The sequence below is a fragment of the Tamandua tetradactyla genome, chromosome 5, assembly GCF_023851605.1.
Source record: "Tamandua tetradactyla isolate mTamTet1 chromosome 5, mTamTet1.pri, whole genome shotgun sequence".
NCBI classification, from domain to species: Eukaryota; Metazoa; Chordata; class Mammalia; order Pilosa; family Myrmecophagidae; genus Tamandua; species Tamandua tetradactyla.
The window spans coordinates 99647528-99668439 of record NC_135331.1 but is presented as its reverse complement, the minus strand read 5'-3'; the positions used below and the strand labels follow the sequence as shown (position 1 = coordinate 99668439).

The window sequence follows — 20912 nt, the reverse complement described above, 5'->3', positions numbered from 1 at the left end:
ATTAGAGAGTCACATTTTGGGGCAACTGGATTTCCTGCAGAAGGCAATGTATGAGGGGGAAAAGTTCTACAGTACACTAATTTAATATGAATAGTTCCTTTATGTTCATTCAAATACACAGAGAAACTAGAACCAGGTCAAACAAAGAGTTATCTAGCAATAGTTCTTGAGAGATATGCTGTTATCAACTGATAAGAATAATTTAAAATACCAGTTAGTTAACTGCTGTACCAATGTCTATAAAGGCTAAAGACGGAAAACAACCTAAATGTCCCCAGGGGACTAGTTAAACTGTTACATTAATTCAATGGAATGGAAGCTCCTCAAATACAAATATGGAATGACTGCCAAGATATAACCATAAGGGAAGAAAGCCAGGGAGACCTGTTTGTGATTTGCTACTATTTGATTTAAAACAACAACAAAAAACAATGTCTCTAGAAGGATACACAAGAGACTGGTGGCACCGGTTGTTTTGCGGCTGAAAAGTAGACGATGGGGAACAGGGATGGGAGGAAGAACCGTCACAATACATCTTTTTGTACATTCTGAATTTTGAAACATATGATTACATTTGCCAGTTCAACAAAATTACATTAAAAACATTTTTAAGTCCAATTGACTGAATATAAATTGTTCCTGGAATCCTTTTCCTGAAGGCTTTTAACAGAAGAGGGTGTGGTTGTACAGCACAAAAATGCAGGAGAAGAAACAGTGGGTGGCACGTGCTGCCATGTGCCAGGCATCTGAGTTGTCTTATCTCATTTTAACTCAGCCACTCCTCACCACACACCTTCTTGAGGTCAGTTTTCCTATTCCTAGTCGTACTTGAGAGGAAACAGACTCACAAGTTAAATAATGCAACCAAAGTCACATATTTGGATTGAGGCCAGGCCAATCTGACTCCAAGGCCAGATTTCTCTATTCTTTGCAGTCTATAAATCTGATTCAATCTCTGGGTAACTAGAAGTCCTCAGGCAGCCACTTTACTTTCTCTTCTGGTTACTGATGTGTCATATTCAGGAAGGGTAATGACCTTACCTTATGCTGATATCTGGATGGTTTGAGAACACATCTGCAAGCCCTTGAAACTGCGCTGTACTAACAGATGTATGGTGATGCTAAATGATAAATTTGCTGAAGCCCTTCTCACAAGGTGTCAACTCACCATATCCCAGCCCAAAGCAGCAGAGTCCAAAACAGAAGTGCAGAATAACTATTTCCTCTACTTTCTTTAAAGCCATGGGCTCCTGACCCTAATTCTGAAAGGAATTGTTCATCATTAAAGGAATGTGTTTTCAAGCAAAGAAGCCCTTCAGCAGACAACAGAGATGGCACTGGCATTCTCTACCTGCAAACTGAAGCCACTGGCTGTATTTGGTACATTGTATCCACGAAGAGTATGCAACCCACTACAACCACAAAGCCATCCTTGCTTAAAAGCAAGGCCAGGGCCATGGTGGCTCAGCAGGTAAAATACTCGCCTGCCATGCCAGAGACCCAGGTTCGATTTCTGGTGCCTGCCCATGCCAAAAAAAGAGCAAGACCAATCTTAAAGGATGGATGAATATAGTAACCTATCAAGTACTTTAAGCCTAAAAGGCTTTAGAGCTTCCAGCATTTCTGAGACTCTACTTGGTATTTTCTCCCAAGATGTGGGAACAAGAGTAGGTCTTATCCTTTTACTCACTGAAAATGACACATCAGTAACCAGAAAAGAAAGTCTACAAACTTCAATGAGTATGTTTTTGCATCTGCCTGTCTCTGTACCCACAAACTCTCTCCCCTATCCCTGAGACAGGGGTAAGTAATCTGAGCAAGAGCCTCCATTTGGGCACTAGACCCCAGCCCCTCTCATCTGCCAAAAGACATTGCTCCAAAATTCTTCTCTCTTTCCTGCATCAAGTTTTCCTTCTCTAGTTGATCTATCATCTCATTTAGGATGATAGACCATTCCTATCATCATAAAAACATATTATTTATCTTAAGAATAAAACAAAAAATCCCTTCTCTTTAAATTCTTTCATTTCCCTCTTCTATTTACCACTCTATTTCTTCCCATCCCTTAAAAGCAAAATTCCTTGAAACTATTGTCTATACTAGCACTGTTCAGTAGAACTTTCTATGATGAAAGAAACGTTCAATATTTGCTCTATCCAGTATCGTAGCCACTAGCCATATACAGCACTTGAAATGGCTAGTATGACTAAGGAACTAAATTTAATTTTAATTTTAATTAATTTAAATTAAAATAGCTACATGTGGTTTGTGGCTACTGTATTGGACGACATGAGTCTATACTCACTGGCCACAATCTCTCTCATCTGAACCCACTCCAGGTCTTGCTCACATTACTTACTGAAACTGCTCTTAACAAGATCATAAATTACCTTCACATTGCCAAATCTCACAGTCAAATTCCCAACCCTCCTGTTTCTGGAGGCAACTGCAGCCTCTGACACAGCTGATCACTCTTCTCTCCCTGACACTCTCTTCACCTTCCCGGATACCACCCTCTCCAGGTTCTCCTCCCACCTCTCTGGCTTTTCCTTCCCATTCTCTCTGAACTCTAAAAAGAATACCCCAGGGCTCAGCCCTTGTAAGCTCTTCCCTTTATATACTCACTCACTCCCTGGGAGAGGTTAATCTAATCCACAGTTTTAAATGCTGACAACACCCAAATTTGTACCTCTGGCCCAAACTACTCCTCAAACTATACCTTGTGTAGCCAACTCTCTACCCAACATCACCATGCCGGTGTCTAACAGGCATCTCAAACTTCTCAAGTCTACACCTGAACTTCTGACTTTCTCCCATACCTAGCCCACCCAGTCTTCCCTCTCTTGGCTGAAGGCAACTCTATCTTTCCTGTTATTCAAGCAAAACCCTCACATTTATCTTTGACTCTCTCTTTCCATCAATCTCCATCCACTCCTATCAACTAATCCAAATGGCTCTGCTCTAAAATAATCTAAAATCTGACATTTCATGATCTTTGCTCCTACCACCATCACTCACATAGTTACTGCAATAGCCTCCTAACTGGTCTCCCTGTTTCTATCTCTGCCCTCCTATAGTCTCTTCTCAACACTGCAACCAGACTGATGCTGTTAAAACCTAAGTCAGATCCGGACTCTCCTCTGTGCAACACCTCCCATGGCTGCCCTCTTACTGATTAAAGCCAAAGCGTTTAATACAACCTTTAAGACCGTGTAAGGTCTGATGTCCCCACGAGCTCTCTGAGCTCATCTCCTACTACTCTCCCCTTATATATACCATTCTAGCCACCCTGGTGGCCTTGTTGTCCTTCAATACAACAGGGAACTTCCCACCTCAGGGCCTTTGCACCTGCTATCCCCTCTAACTGGAATATTCTATCTCCAGATATCTGCAAGCCTTGTTCCCTTCACGTCTTTACTGAACTATCAACCCTTGCAGTAAGGTGTGCTCAAGCCACCCTACCAAAAACTACATCCCATCTCTCCACCTCACCACCCACATACACATTTGATCATTTAATTTCTTATTTTTCCTAAGTGCCACAAGGGCAGAGAGCTTTGTGTATTTTATTTCCTACTGATTCCCCAGCACCTGGAACTGTGCCTGGCCTTGGCAGGTGCTCATTAAGTATTTGTTGAATGAATGAGTGAATCCTCAGGAGAGACAGCACTCTAGAGATCAGATTACATCTGGATCACCAGAGTCCATCAGGCAAGCCCTTAATGAAAAGCCAGATAAATAAAAGCCTGGGGCAGGTCATATCCAATTCTCAGGGTGACAGACTAAGGGCTGGATGGGCTAGTTTGGAGAGTTCTCTAAAACAGGCAGAAGATAGGACCTACCGTGCTGATATGAAGAGGGAGGTTCTCTGTGTCTGTCTGCTCATCCTGCTCTGAAGAATCTGTCTCTTCCATTTGTTGCATCTCCAGCTCAGATGGAAGAAGAGCTGTCAGGTAGGGAATGGTGAAAGGCCTGGCAGCAATCACTGGGGGAATGGAAAAGAGGCACAACTACTGAACTGTCATGGAGTCCTCACAAGAGGCCTAGAGCCTTACAAGAAATCAGTGAGCAGTGCCAAATAACAATACTGGCTAACATGCTCTGAACACTTACTATGGGTCACAGAATGTCCCCTGGATTTCACACACGTTATCTTTAATCCCCACTGTACAGATAAGGAATCTGAGGCATGAAGAGGTTAAGTGAAGTAACTTCCTCAAATATGCAGAAAGTAGCAGAGCGTAATTCAAACTCAGACAGTATGATTTCACAGCTCATACTTTTTGCAAATACAACTGAAATCAGAAAGAACTGGGACTAAGCCCTAACAATACATCAGCTTTGTGATCTTGTATCCAAGGTCAAGCTGACCTCTCTAAACCTCATTTCTAGAACATGGATAGTGATGCCCTCAGACTGAAGGACTCAAGTCCAAATTCTGGACTTGTAAGTATGTCCACTGAGCTACAGAACACTTCAAGTAAAGGAGAGTTCCATTTCTTTTAAACAGTAATGAAGATGACAGAAAAAATAATTGATTAAAAAAAATTTTAAACTAAAGAAAAGTCTCTCTATATACTTCTATGGTACAGTGCTATTGTTGGCAGATACTCTAAGATTATTTTTAATGTGGGTAAGATGTGGAGTTCTGTAGTCAGAAAGAACTAGTTTGGAAATACTATCTACTAGCTGTGTGACCTTGGGCAAAGTATTTCACTTCTCTTCTTTAAAAGCCTTGACTTCCTATTGTGGTGGTGATATTTAGTTTCTAATTCACAGGCTCATGAGTGCCTTGAAAGGGATACCGCATGGGAAATGATCAGCATAGTGTTTGCCACTCAATGACCGTTAGCTGCAATTATTCCAGAGCCATGCATACAGCAGGCATTTAATAGGACTTTGGTGAATGAATAAATTACCAAAACCAATCTCCCTCATTTGCCTTTTAAAAACTGAGGCCTTAACGTCGGACAGAAATCCTAGAATGTTGAGACTTGGCATCAAGGGATTGAGAAAACCTTCTCGACCAAAAGGGGGAAGAGTGAAATGAGACAAAGTGTCAATGGCTGAGAGACTCCAAACAGAGTCAAGAGGTTATCCTGGAGGTTATTCTTATGCATTATATAGTTATCACCTTGTTATTCAAGATGTAATGGAAAGGTTGGAGGGAACTGCCTGAAAACATAGCGCTGTGTTCCAGTAGCCATGTTTCTTGATGATGATTGAATAATGAAATAGCTTTCACAGTGTGACTGTGTGATTGTGAAAACCTTGTGTCTGATGCTCCTTTTATCTACCTTGTCAACAGACGTGTAGAACATATGGAATAAAAATAAGTAACAGGGGGAACAAATGTTAAAATAAACTTAGTTTGAAATGCTAGCGATGAATGAAAGGGAGGGGTAAGGGGTATGGTATGTATAAAAATTTTTTTTTCTGTTTTTGTTTTATTTCTTTTTCTGAATAGATGCAAATGTTCCAAGAAATGATTATGATGATGAATTTGCAACTATGTGATGATATTGTGAATTACTGATTATATATGTAGAACGGAATGATCAAAAGAGGAATGTTTGCGTTTGTTATGTGTTTTTTGATATTTAAAAACAAAAAACAAAAAACTGAGGCCTTGGGTGGTGCAACTGTGGCTCAGTGGCAGAACTCTTGCCTGCTGTGCCGAAGACCTGGGTTCGATTCCCGGAGAGTGCCTATGCCAAAAAAAAAAAAAAAAGACAAACAACTTAATATTGGATCTTTAAATTGAGTTTTTGGGTGATGTGACGTTGACTTAGGTGGCAGAATTCTCACCTGCCATGCCAGAGACCCAGATTCGATTCCCAGTGCCTGCCCATGCAAACAACAACAACCTGAGGCCTCTGGAGATGAAATAACTTGGTTGTTCAGCCAAATGGTGATGCTGAGATCAGAAATTAAATGAGATGGTACACGTGAAAGGACATTGGGAAGGCAAAATCTGGTAGATGTTCTCTAACTGACCCTGCCTCCTGATGCCAGCATACCTTCTACTGGGCTGCCGCTTGTACTGGAAAAGTCTCTGATGCCAGGGCTCAGCCTTCAGATTAACTAAACTCAATGTACCTCATGCAGCCATCCCAAGAGAGATCAATACTAATTTGGAGTAATCACTTAGGGATGGGCTTAAGACCTGGATAAGAGGAGCCAGAAAACTGAGAACAAACTTCACCTGACACAAGAACAAAAGCTTATTCATCGTTTTTTCCTAGCATTGCCAAAAGGGAAGATGATGTGATTATCTCAAATGACAAGACAGGGGCCACAGACAGGAGCAATTCTCACATGGAAATGTGCTGACATCATCTTTGAAAAGACTCTGGGTCTCGCCTGTCTTGGCCATAAAACGGGTGAGTGCCCGCTCCACATCGCGCCTCTGGGATGCAGCCTTCTCCCGCAGGACCTGGTAGTCTGACACCGGCTCGCGGTACGTCTAAAACGAGAACAGCAAAGGATGCTAGGGTAATACCAAGGTATCATACTGCTCTTTTTGAGTCCCTGCTTTGTTCTTTTTTTTTTTTTTTTTTGGTTGAGTTTTAGTTTAATTTTTTTAATGAATTAAAAAAAATTACAAGAAAGTGACACAAACATTAAGATATGCTCATTCCATTCTACATATATAATCAGTAATTCATAATATCATCACATAGTTGTATATTCATCATCATGATCATTTCTTAGAACATTTGTATCAATTCAGAAAAAGAAATAAAAAGACAATAGAAAAATAAAACGAAAACAGAGAAAAAAATTATGCATACCATACCCCGTAACCCCCTTTCATTGATCACTAGCCTTTCAAACTAAATTTATTTTAACATTTGTTCCCCTTATTATTTATTTTTATTCCATATGTTCTACTCGTTTGTTGGCAAGGTAGATAAAAGGAGCATCAGACACAAGGTTGTCACAATCACACAGTCACACTGTGAAAGCGATATCATTATACAATCATCTTCAAGAAACATGGCTACTGGAACACAGCCTTACATTTTCAGGCAGTTCCCTCCAGCCTCTCCAATACATCTTGGTTAACAGGGTGATATCTACTTAATGCATAAGAATAATCTCCAGGATAACCTCTCGACTCTATTTGGGATCTCTCAGCCATTGACACTTTATTTTGCCTCATTTTACTCTTCCCCCTTTCAGTCAAGGTTTTCTTAATCCCTTGATGCTGGGTCTCAGTTCATTCTAGAGTTTTTTTCAACCCCTTGATGCTGAATCTCAGCTCATTCTAGGATCTTGGTCTCACATTGCCAGGAAGGTCCACACCCCTGGGAGTCACGTCCCACGTAGACAGGGGGAGGGTGGTGAGTTTGCTTGTTGTGTTGGCTGGAGAGAGAGGCCACATCTGAGCAACAAAAGAGGTTCTCTTGGGGGTGACTCTTAGGCCTAATTTTAAGTAGGCTTGACCTATCCTTTGTGGGGTTGTTTCATATGAACAAACCCCAAGACTGGCTCAGCCTATAGCTTTGGTTGTCCACACTGCTTGCGAGAATATCAAGAATTCAACTTGGGGAGGTTGAATTTTCCCCTGTTCTCACGAAGGGGACTTTCCCTGCCTTGTTCTTACTGTATCTTTCCAGCCTTTAAAATGATCCATTATCGTTATTTAACGCAGAGATCCCCAAAGGGAAGTGAAGGGCAAAAAGGAAAAACATAACTACCATTAACAAGGGTAATGTTATTTTATTCAGCCCCTGAATAAAATAAATTAAAAAAAATTTTTTTTAAAACATAACTACCATTAACAAGGGTAATGCTATTTTATTCAGCCCCTGTGAAGCTGGTCTAGGGTGTAAAGAAGGGAGAGTGGGGATCCTCCAAGTTGTGAAAGCCCTAACAAGGACTCCCTGGTCCCATCAGTGTCATATGACATCCTGCAATACATGTGAGAGGCTGGTTCAGTGGACTTACAAATTATAACCACCTTGTTTTCTTCAACCAACCTTCACAAAATGAAAACGCTGTTGGAAAAGATTCCCTCAAAGAAATACAGACTGAAGCTATTAACATAAGCATGAGCAAGCAAGAAAATGGCAGCTCTGACCTCCTCCTCCTAATTATGAGCTCTTTGGCAATCCCATTATGGAGTGAAAAACAACTGGAATCTAATCAGAATGAGAAGCTAGTCAAAACATTTAAAATTGTAATGGGGAAGATGACACTTTAAAAATGAAGAAAGTAACCATTCTTCTTGATAAGGACTTTAAAAAGAGGCACACGGGGACAACCAAAGCTATAGGCTGAGCCCCCAGTCTTGGGGTTTGTTCATATTAAACTTAACCCCACAAAGGATAGGTCAAGCCTACTTAAAATTAGGCTTAAGAGTCACCTCCAAGAGAACCTCTTTTGTTGCTCAGATGTAGCCTCTCTCTCCAGCCAACACAACAAGCAAACTCACCACCTTCCCCCTGTCTATGTGAGACATGACTCCCAGAGGCGTGGACCTTCCTGGCAACATGGAACAGAAATCCTAGAATGAGCTGAGACTCAGCATCAAGGGATTGAGAAAACCTTCTCAACCAAAAGGGGGAAGAGTGAAATGAGACAAAGTGTCAATGGCTGAGAGACTCCAAACACAGTCCAGAGGTTATCCTGGAGGTTATTCTTACGCATTAAGCAGATATCACCTTATTATTCAAGACATAATGGAGAGGCTGGAGGGAAGTGCCTGAAAATGCAGAGCTGTGTTCCAGTAGCCATGTTTCTTGATGATGATTGAACAATGATATAGCTTTCACAGTGTGACTGTGTGATTGTGACAACCTTGTGTCTGATGCTCCTTTCATCTACCTTGTCAACAAATGAGTAGAACATATGGAATAAAAATAAATAATAGGGGAAACAAATGCTAAAATAAATTTAGTTTGAAATGTTAGTGATCAATGAAAGCGAGGGTAAGGGGTACGGTAGGTATAATCTTTTTTTTTTCTTTCCTGTGTTCGTTTTATTTCTTTTTCTATTGTCTTTTTATTTCTTTTACTGAATTGATGCAAATGTTCTAAGAAATGATGAACATGCAACTAAGTGATGATATTGCAAATTACTGATTATGTATATTGTTTTATTTTTTAATAAATAAATTAATTAAAATTAAATTAAATTAAAAAATATTTTTGAAAAAAGAGGCACTTGGAAACATTTCCATTCTCATGCTCTCACAGTTAACTGAAGCTCCTTTTTTGGGGGTGTGTGGGGGGGTGCATGGTCCAGGAATTGAACCTGGGTCTCCCGTATGAAAGGTGGGCATTCTAACCACTGAACTACCCGTGCATCCTCTTGTCACAGTCAATTTAAGTGTGCTACTTATATGAAGTCTACACTTACACATAGAAACAGAATTTTCCAACATATTTAAAATCTTGCCAAAATGAATAAGTTGAGTGGACTTTGAACAGATTTGTTAAAAGAATTAAAACACAAAAGAATCTTACAACTTTTTTTAAGACAACTGTTGACAATCAAGAAGCTGGAAATTTAAGAGAAAATTTCAACAAGATCTTACATACATGGTAGATGAGAATGAAAAAATTAATTTTGTGATTTATTAAGGGCAACATATCTTTGCGATGTACCCTTTTCAACTATGAGAACCATTAAAATTAAGGATCAAGAGATTCAGAGAGAGCAGAACGATGTAGCCACGAGATGCAGAGAGTCCATGAGCCAGCAACCTTTGGAGATGAACAAGGAAAACACCTCCCGGGGAGCTTCATGAAACTGGAAGCCAGGAGAGAAAGCTAGCAGATGACGCTGTATTCGCCATGTGCCCTTCCAGCCAAGAGAGAAGCCCTGACTGTGTTCACCATCTGCCCTCTCACTTGAGAGAGAAACCCTGAACTTCATCGGCCTTCTTGAACCAAGGTATCTTTCCCTGGATGCCTTTGATTGGACATTTCTATAGACTTGTTTTAATTGGGACATTTTCTCGGCCTTAGAACTGTAAATTTGCAACTCATTAAATTCTCCCTTTTTAAAAGCCGTTCCGTTTCTGGTAATAGTGCATTCCAACAGCTAGCAAACTAGAACAGATTTTGGTACCGGAGAATGGGGTGCTGCTGCTGCAGTTTGCAAATACCAAACATGCTGGAATGGCTTTTTGGATGGATAAGGGGAGGAGTCTGGAAGAGTTGTGAGAAGCTTGGTAGAGAAGGCCTAGAATGTTTTGAAGAGAATCTTGGTAGAAATGTGGACTCTAAAGATACTTCTGATGAGGCCTTAGACAGAAATGAGGCATGTGTTTTTGCAAACTGGAAGGAAAGCGATCCTTGTTTTAAAATGGTAGATAACCTGGCAAAGTTGACTAGTGGCTTTGGCTGGAAGGCAGATTTTAAAAGCCATGAACTTGGATATTTAGCAGAGGAGATCTCCAAGTTAAATGTAGAAAGTGCAGCTTGGTTTCTCTTCACAGCTTATAGTGAAATGCGACAGGAAAGAGATAAATTGAGAACCGAACTCTTGGGTACAAAGAAACCAGAAATTGAAGTTCTGGAAAATTCTGGGCCTCCAGGAAGGGAGACCCCAGAGAATAGTGCCCCACATGAGGTCTTGGCCAAATGTGGAACCAGTCAGCCATTTCAGAGAAAGTCAGGATCGGACATGGAGTTATCCAGGAAGGATTTGTGGAAACTCCTTATGTCTGATGGGCATGATCCAAGGCTACTGCATAGAAAGCCAGTGAGAGTGCTGTGGGACCTGTATAAATAGAGCTGCTGCCAGTCTGGACTGGGGAGTTCAGAGAAGGGACACATTGGAGGAAAAATAACTTCAGAGGCAAAACCATGGAGGCTGAGGTCTGAAGTCAAGAAGCCTCAGGCCAGGAGAGCAGACCCACCCAAGCCCATGGAGAGGGTGAGTTTGCCCCAAAGGCAGAGAATGGGCCGTCCACCTGGTTGCAGTGGAAGAGTCATGCCGCCTCAGGTCTTGGAGGGGGTGAAGCACATTCCTTGGGGTTTGGGGAGAGACTGGCTGCCACCACATGGAGGGGTTGAGCGTGTGCCCCGGAGATGGCAGAGAGCCCGGGTGCAGCCCCAATGCTTGGAGAGGGTGGAGCCAAGAAAAGGTAATCTCCCCAATATCCCCCAAGGTTGCGTTTGAAGAGAGGCAGGCTTCTGAGCAGGCCTTTGGAAAGGGTGGGACTGTCACTTTCTAAAGCCCCGAGGATAAATGATTCTCAGACTCTGAAATTTAATGGACTTTGCCCTGCAGGTTTTCAAAACTGTATAGGTTCGGTGACCCCTGCGTTCCTTCCTCCCTATGGAAATGTGTATATGTATCCTATGATAGCTCCTCCTTTGTATATTGGCAGCAAATAACTTGTTATGAGTTTCCAAAGGTCCAGAGCAAATAGAGAGAATTTTGCCTTAGGACAGACCATGCCTGTAACTGACTTGATGAGATTTTATACTGTCTCTAATTTTGTACTTCATTGTATTGCTACTGAAAGGTTTAAATTAATGTATTTTGTATATGGGAAAAACATGTCTTTTTTAGGGGCCAGAGGGTGGAATGTGCTGGTTTGAAAGGAAGTATGTCCCCTAAGAAAAGCCATGTTTTTTTTTTTTTTATTAATTAAAAAAAAGAAAAGAAATTAACACAACATTTAGGAATCATTCCATTCTACATATGCACTCAGTAATTCTTAGTATTATCACACAGATGTATGATCATCATTTCTTAGTACATTTGCATCGATTTAGGAAAAGAACTAGCAAAACAGCAGAAAAAGATATAGAATGTTAATATAGAGAAGAAAATTAAAATAATAATAATAATAAAAAATATATATATATAGGGGACTTCCGGAGAAGATGGTGGCTTAGTAAAACGCGCGGGTCTTAGTTCCTCCTCCAGAAAAGCAACTAAAGAAACAGAAACAATACGAAACAGCTCCCGGAGTCACGACAGAGACCAAAAAGACAGCGTACCCCATTCTGGAACAGCTGAACGGGCAGGGAGAATCTGCTGCGGTGAGCTACCCGAGGGGCGCGCGTTTTCCGGGCCGGGGCGGCTGGCGACTGGGGTCCCCTCCACGCACGTGGCTCCCCGGTCTGACTGGGAACGTTGGATAGCGGGGCCCTCCCGTCACACTTGGCGTTTCGGGCCAGCTGGGCAATTAGGACCGGCACTCTCCCAAGCCAGGGCGACGGGCGACACCCCCCGCCCTCCACGCGCAGTTTCCAGGGCTGACTGCCGTGCAGACAGACGAGCGCCACAAGCGCCACCTACTGGGCAGGAAAAGAAAAACAGAGCCCAGAGATGTCACAGAAAAAGCTTTCAACCAGCTGGGTCCCACACCCAGGGAAATCTGATCAAATGCCCAGACACCAGCAGAAAATAATGGATGACGCTCGGAAAATTGAAGATATGGCCCAGTCAAAGGAATAAACCAATAGTTCAAATGAGATACAGGAGCTGAGACAACTAATGCTGAATATACGAACAGAAATGGAAAAATTCTTCAAAAACCAAATCAATAAATTGAGGGAGGACATGAAGAAGATATGGGCTGAACAAAAAGAAGAAATAGAAAATCTGAAAAAACAAATCACAGAATGTATGGGAGTGAAAGACAAAGAAGAAAAAATGGAACAAACAATGGATACCTACAATGGTAGATCTAAAGAGACAGAAGCTACAATTAGTGAACTGGAGGATGGAACATCTGAATTCCAAAAAGAAACAGAAACTATAGGGAAAAGAATGGAAAAACTTGAGCAGGGGATCAGGGAACTGAATGACAATATGAAGCGCACAAATATACGTGTTGTGGGTGTCCCAGAAGGAGAAGAGAAGGGAAAAGGAGGAGAAAAACTAATGGAAGAAATGATCACTGAAAATTTCCCAACTCTTATGAAAGACCTAAATTTACAGATCCAAGAAGTGCAGCGCACCCCAAAGAGAATAGACCCAAATAGGCGTTCTCCAAGACACTTACTAGTTAGAATGTCAGAGGTCAAAGAGAAAGAGAGGATCTTGAAAGCAGCAAGAGAAAAACAATCTGTCACATACAAGGGAAACCCAATAAGACTATGTGTAGATTTCTCAGCAGAAACCATGGAAGCTAGAAGACAGTGGGATGATATATTTAAATTACTAAAAGAGAAAAACTGCCAACCAAGACTCCTATATCCAGCAAAATTGTCCTTCAAAAATGAAGGAGAAATTAAAACATTTATAGACAAAAAGTCACTGAGAGAATTTGTGACCAAGAGACCAGCTCTGCAAGAAATACTAAAGGGAGCATTAGAGTCAGATACGAAAAGACAGAAGAGAGAGGTATGGAGTAAAGTGTAGAAAGAAGGAAAATCAGATATGATATATATAATACAAAAGCCAAAATGGTAGAGGAAAATATTATCCAAACAGTAATAATACTAAAAGTTAATGGACTGAATTTCCCAATCAAAAGACATAGAATGGCAGAATGGATTACGACCCAGCAATACCACTGCTAGGTATCTACTCAAGGGACTTAAGGGCAAAGACACAGACGGACATTTGCACACCAGTGTTTATAGCAGCATTATCTACAATTGCAAAGAGATGGAAACAGCCAAAATGTTCATCAACAGACGAGTGGCTAAACAAACTGTGGCATATACCTACGATGGAATATTATGCAGCTTTAAGACAGACTAAACTTATGAAGCATGTAATAACATGGATGGACCTAGAGAACATTATGCTGAGTGAGTCTAGCCCAAAACTAAAGGACAAATACTGTAAGGTCCCACTGATGTGAACCGACATTTGAGAATCAGCTTGGAATATATCATTGGTAACAGAGACCAGCAGGAGTTAGAAACAGGGTAAGATAATGGGTAATTGGAGTTGAAGGGATACAGACTGTGCAACAGGACTAGATACAAAAACTCAAAAATGGACAGCACAATAATACCTAAGTGTAATGTAACTATGTTGGAACACTGAATGAAGTTGCACCTGAAATATGGTTTTTTGTTTGTTTGTTTGTGTGTTTGTATCTTTTGTTTTTGTTTTTTTTCTTTTTCCTTTTTATATATATATATATATTATTAGTATTATTATTTTAATTCTCTTCTCTATATTAACATTCTATATTTTTTTCTGCTGTTTTGCTAGTTCTTTTCCTAAATCGATGCAAATGTACTAAGAAATGATGATCATACATCTATGTGATGATACTAAGAATTACTGAGTGCATTTGTAGAATGGAATGATTTCTAAATGTTGTGTTAATTTCTTTTCTTTTTTTTGATTAATAAAAAAATTAAAAAAACAAATATATATATATATATAAAAAGGAAAAAGAAAAAAACAAAAACAAAAGATACAAACAAACAAACAAACAAAAAACTATAGTTCAGGTGCAGCTTCATTCAGTGTTTTAACATAGTTACATTACAATTAGGTATTATTGTGCTGTCCATTTCTGAGTTTTTGTATCTAGTCCTGTTGCACAGTCTGTATCCCTTCAGCTCCAATTACCCATTATCTTACCCTGTTTCTAACTCCTGCTGGTCTCTGTTACCAATGATATATTCCAAGTTGATTCTCGAATGTCGGTTCACATCAGTGGGACCATACAGTATTTGTCCTTTAGTTTTGGGCTAGACTCACTCAGCATAATGTTCTCTAGGTCCATCCATGTTATTACATGCTTCATAAGTTTAGTCTGTCCTAAAGCTCCATAATATTCCATCATATGTATACACCACAGTTTGTTTAGCCACTCATCTGTTGATGGACATTTTGGCTGTTTCCATCTCTTTGCAATTGTAAATAATGCTGCTATAAACACTGGTGTGCAAATGTCCGTCTGTGTCTTTGCCCTTAAGTCCTTTGAGTAGATACCTAGCAGTGGTATTGCTGGGTCGTAATCCATTCTGCCAGTCTATGTCTTTTTTTTTTTTTTTTTTTTTTTTTTCAGCTTCATTCAGTGTTTTAATATAATTGCATTACAATTGGGTAGTATTGTGCTGTCCATTTCTGAGTTTTTATATCCAGTCCCGTTGTACAGTCTGTATCCCTTCATCTCCAATTATCCCTTCTCTTTTTTTTTTTTTTTTAATTAACGGAAAAAAAGAAATTAACCCAACATTTAGAGATCATACCATTCTACACATGCAATCATTAATTCTTAACATCATCACATAGATGCATGATCATCATTTCTTAGTACATTTGCATTGGTTTAGAAGATCTAGCAACATAACCGAAAAAGATATAGAATGTTAATATAGAGAAAAAAATAAAAGTAATAATAGTAAAATCAAAACAAAACAAAACAAAACAAAACAAAAACCTATAGCTCAGATGCAGCTTCATTCAGTGTTTTAACATGATTACTTTACAATTAGGTATTATTTTGCTGTCCATTTTTGAGTTTTTGTATCTAGTCCTGTTGCACAGTCTGTATCCCTTCAGCTTCAATTACCCATTATCTTACCCTGTTTCTAACTCCTGCTGAACTCTGTTACCAATGACATATTTCAAGTTTATTCTCGAATGTCCGTTCACATCAGTGGGACCATACAGTATTTGTCCTTTAGTTTTTGGCTGGATTCACTCAACATAATATTCTCTAGGTCCATCCATGTTATTACATGGTTCATAAGTTTATCTTGTCTTAAAGCTGAATCCATTCTGCCATTCTATGTCTTTTGATTGGGGAATTCAATCCATTAACTTTTAGTGTTATTACTGTTTGGATAATATTTTCCTCTACCATTTTGGCTTTTGTATTATATATATCCTATCTGATTTTCCTTATTTCTACACTTTACTCCATACCTCTCTCTTCTGTCTTTTCGTATCTGACTCTAGTGCTCCCTTTAGTATTTCTTGCAGAGCTGGTCTCTTGGTCACAAATTCTCTCAGTGACTTTTTGTCTATAAATGTTTTAATTTCTCCTTCATTTTTGAAGGATAATTTTGCTGGATATAGAAGTCTTGGTTGGCAGTTTTTCTCTTTTAGTAATTTAATCATCCCACTGTCTTCTAGCTTCCATGGTTTCTGCTGAGAAATCTACACATAGTCTTATTGGGTTTCCCTTATATGCGACAGATTGTTTTTCTCTTGCTGCTTTCAAGATCCTCTCTTTCTCTTTGACCTCTGACATTCTAACTAGTAAGTGTCTTGGAGAACGCCTATTTGGGTCTCTTCTCTTTGGGGTGCGCTGCACTTCTTGGATCTGTAATTTTAGGTCTTTCATAAGAGTTGGGAAATTTTCAGTGATAATTTCTTCCATTAGTTTTTCTCCTCCTTTTCCCTTCTCTTCTCCTTCTGGACATCCACAACACGTATATTTGTGTGCTTCATATTGTCATTCAGTTCCCTGATCCCCTGTTCAAATTTTTCCATTCTTTTCCCTATAGTTTCTGTTTCTTTTTGGATTTCAGATGTTCCATCCTCCAGTTCACTAATTGTAGCTTCTGTCTCTTTAAATCTACCATTGTAGGTATCCATTGTTTTTTCCATCTTTTCTACTTTCTCCTTCACTCCCATAAGTTCTGTGATTTGTTTTTTCAGATTTTCTATTTCTTCTTTTTGTTCAGCCCATATCTTCTTCATGTCCTCCCTCAATTTATTGATTTGGTTTTTGAAGAGGTTTTCCATTTCTGTTTGTATACTCAGCATTAGTTGTCTCAGCTCCTGTATCTCATTTGAACTATTGGTTTGTTCCTTTGACTGGGCCATATCTTCAATTTTCCAAGCGTGATCCGTTATTTTCTGCTGGTGTCTGGGCATTTGATCAGATTTCCCTGGGTGTGGGACTCGGCTGGTTGAAAGGTTTTTCTGTGAAATCTCTGGGCTGTTTTTCTTTTCCTGCCCAGTAGGTGGCACTCGTGGCGCTCATCTGTCTGCGGGTCCCACCAGTAAAAGATGCTGTGGCTCCTTTAACTTGCCAATCCTAATCTCGCAGTCGGCCCGGGAAACCGCGCGTGGAGGGGGGGATCGCCGGCCACCGCGTCTTGGGGGAGTGCTGGTCCAAATTGCCCAGCTGGCCCGAGACGCCAAGCGTGGCGGGAGGGCCCCGCTATCCCACGTTCCCAGTCGGACCGGGAAGCCACGTGTGTGGAAGGGACCCCGGTTGCCAGCCGCCCCGGCCCGGGGAAGCGCGCGCCCCTCCGGTATCTCACCGCAGTGGATTCTCCCTGCCCGTTCAGCCGTTCCAGAATGGGGTATGCTGTCTTTTTGGTCTCTCTCGTGGCTCTGGGAGCTGTTTCGTATTGTTTCTGTTTCTTTAGTTGCTGTTCTGGAGGAGGAACTAAGACCCGCGCATCTTACTAAGCCGCCATCTTCTCCAGAAGTCAAAAAGCCATGTTTTAATATAAATCCCATTTCATAAAGGTAGAATAATCTCTATTCAATACTGTATATTTGAAACTGTAATGAGATCATTACTGTAATGATCTCATTTGAAACTGTAATGAGATCAACAGTCCCTGGTTGATGTGATTTAGTCAAGAGTGGTTGTTAAACTGGATTAAGGGATGACATGTCTCCACCCATTTGAGTGGGTCTTGATTAGTTTCTGAAGTCCGATAAAAGAGGAAATATTTTGAAGAATGAGAGATTCAGAGAGAGCAGAACGACGTAGCCACGAGATGCAGAGAGTCCACGAGCCAGCAACCTTTGGAGATGAAGAAGGAAAACGCCTCCTGGGGAGCTTCATGAAACCGGAAGCCAAGAGAGAAAGCTAGCAGATGACGCTGTATTCGCCATGTGCCCTTCCAGCCAAGAGAGAAGCCCTGACTGTGTTCGCCATGTGCCCTCTCACTTGAGAGAGAAACCCTGAACTTCATCAGCCTTCTTGAACCAAGGTATCTTTCCCTGGATGCCTTTGATTGGACATTTCTATAGACTTGTTTTAATTGGGATATTGTCTCGGCCTTAAAACTGTAAACTTGTAACTCATTAAATTCTCCCTTTTTAAAAGCCAAAAAAAAAAATTAAGGATCAAAATAAAATGATCCCAGTGGTTTAGTGGTAGTACACTCGCCTGCCATGTGAGAGACCTGCGTTAGATTACCAGTCCACATACCAAAAAAAAAGAAAAAAAAAGAAATTTATCTCAGAATCAGACCTCCCAATTATTCCACCAAGTAGTAAACCAAAACTTCAAAACACAAAAAGCAGGGGCAATCACATAGCTGCCACTAAAAAGGAGCTAGTAAGTTTCCTGTACCTTTAATAATGATGCGATTATCTTCTAATGCACATTATTTTCATACAGAGTGGCATTATAATATCCAGATAAGTAAACTTATACTGGAGTATGTACTCAATGTGAATATTGACAGGGATACTCTCCAAAGCTTAAGAGACTACTGATCAAGGGTGACAACTGTGTGGTAACAGTGGGTAGCCAGTGACACCTCATGTCCCCCGAGTATCATGAGGTGTGGAGATATGTGCCAGGGGACTTGCCCTAACAGCCTGCACAACAGCTAGATTTACATCACACCCTGGTGTGGCAATGGGGAAAATGAAGAGTATGGAGCATGCTTCCTCTGCATACTGTGCCTTCAAGTGAAGGTGAAACTGCTCCTTAGCAAATCAAATCACATGAGAACCACGGAGGCCAACTCAACTTGTCTTTATTCAGACCTAGAACTCAGAGTTATTCTAACTTCTATTTCATGGTATTACTGAGAATTATTCAAGTGACCATTTCTCACCGACTTCAAAAATAACTCTTTTCCATAGTGGAAAATTTGGAAAATCCAGAAAAGCATACATAAAACAACAATTACCTGCAATTTGACCATTCAATAAGAATTATCATGAACATTTTATAAAACATCCTTCCAGTCTTTCTATGTGGCTATGAATTTTTTTGTTTTGGTGGAACAGGCACAATTGGGGCCCACTTCAATTTTTTTGCTAACTATACTTTTGTCAGCAAAAATGAGGACATAATTCTCATTTACAAATTGTTTCTCAATGGTGAAAGACTTCCTAAGTTCTGAACACCCATTTTACCAACCAAACTTTTTGGGTTCCAGTCTGACAGTTGGAAGGAAGTGACTCTGTGCTCTGTGTCTGTCCCAGTCCCACTGCAGCTTCATCACTCACCGGAGTTTTGATGTAGGTGTGAGGATCAGGAAACTCAGGAAAGTGGCTGGGAATATGCGGTGGGTGGGGTCGGTTCTGCCCTGCAGTGAGAGCCTTGGGAGTCACAGGCTGATTGGTCACTGGAGCTGCAACAGAGTCACACCGGTTACTACTCACCCAAGGCCCCAGTTTCTACAGCTCGCGGTCTCTGTCCACATCCATCTTTTCCCAGAGTAAATGCTGGATTCCAATGTTCTCAACAACAGGCACCTTCTATTTCTATCAGTAAAAGGCCTTTAATGGCTTAAGGGCCTAAAAAGATCACCCTGCAATGCCCTCAGTTGACATTCCCATCCACAGCAACCTGTCTGCTTGACTCTTTTGGGGGGCGGGGGGGCAGTAGCTGTTACAATGCCAACAACATGTGAGAGTATGCCAAGAAACTAAAGAAAACAGACAGGCTGTTAATTCTCCTTTTTCCACAGACCCCAGATGACAAAGATACATGTGAGCCAGGGAATGTTAGTGTGGGCAAAAGATGACAAGAGATTGAAAATGGCACCTTCCACTGCTACCTTGAAAGAGAAGCTCTGAAAAAGATACCAGTATGAAAAGAGCAATTTAAAAAATTCACCTGGAGGTTATTCTTACACATTAAATAAATATCACCTTGTTAGTCAAGATGTAATGGAAAGGCTGGAGGGAACTGCCTGAAAATGTAGAGCTATGTTCCAGTAGCCATGTTTCTTGAAGATGATTGTATAATGATATAGCTTTCGCAATCTGACTGTGTGATTGTGAAAATCTTGTGTCTGATGCTCCTTTTATCTACCTTGTCAGCAGACAAGTAGAACATATGGAATAAAAATAAATAGGGGGAACAAATGTTAAAATAAATTTTGATTGAAATGCTAGTGATCAATGAAAGGCAGGGGTAAGGGGTATGGTATGTATGAATTTTTTTCTGTTGTCTTTTTATTTCTTTTTTCTGCATTAATGCAAATGTTCTAAGAAATGATCATGATGATGAATATGCAACTACGTGATGATATCATGAATTACTGATTATATATGTTGAACGGGATGATCATAAGTTATGAATGTTTGCATTTGTTTGTTGTTATATTTTTTAAAAAATTAAAAAATTTTTAAAAATTAAGCCAATTTGGAGGGGCCAAGATGGCGGCTTAGCAATGTGCACGTTTTAGTTCATCCTCCAGAACAACTACTAAATAACCAGAAACAGTACAGAACAGCTCCCGGAGCCACGTCAGTGAACAGACACACAGTGTACCCTAGTCTGGACCAGCTGGACCGGCTACAAGCTTCCCCAAAACTGTGAGGTCCCCAAGACTCAGCGCCTGGCGCCCCTCCCCCACGGGCAGCTTCCCAGAGGGAAAGAAAAGAGACTCTAAACCTGGTCAAGGCAGAGTTTGCTCATTGGGCTCACAGAAAAAGAGGAAAGGGGAGGAAAGGGAGGTTTTAGTGGCTGCGTTACTATGGAGACTTGGCAGCCTCTGGATTCAGCAGCGGGACTTCTCAGGCTGCAACTGCCCCAGGCATAGGTAGAAACGGGCTGCTTTCAGGGCTGTCTCCCACCTGTGCCTTCCCCAGGGGAGGGGTGAAGCCCAACTCAGGTGGAATCCCTCTCTCAGGGAATTCAGACCCCAGGGCTTGGCAATTTGAAGCCATTAAAACCAGCCTACAACCTCTCCGTCTCCACCATGCCCCCAGCAGGGAGAGTCTTCCAAGGTTAAAAGCGCTGCAACATCTTTTGCTGGTGCGACCCGTAGGCAGAGCCCAGAGACTTCACAGGAAAGTCTTATAACCTG

At 40.8% G+C, this 20912-nt stretch overlaps 1 protein-coding gene across 5 annotated transcripts in view; it reads right to left on the bottom strand.

The window, feature by feature from the left end:
• The window catches only part of TAF8 (TATA-box binding protein associated factor 8), a 48780-nt gene that overhangs the window by 17312 nt on the left and 10556 nt on the right, over positions 1 to 20912 (bottom strand). For all 5 annotated transcript variants that reach the window (XM_077161781.1, XM_077161779.1, XM_077161780.1 and 2 more), the window contains exons 5-7: positions 19102 to 19226; positions 6319 to 6466; positions 3843 to 3985 (exon numbers count right to left, since the gene is read on the bottom strand). In XM_077161781.1, coding sequence (XP_077017896.1) covers positions 3843 to 3985; positions 6319 to 6466; positions 19102 to 19226 — 416 coding nt within the window. The remainder of the gene's footprint in view (positions 1 to 3842; positions 3986 to 6318; positions 6467 to 19101; positions 19227 to 20912) is intronic.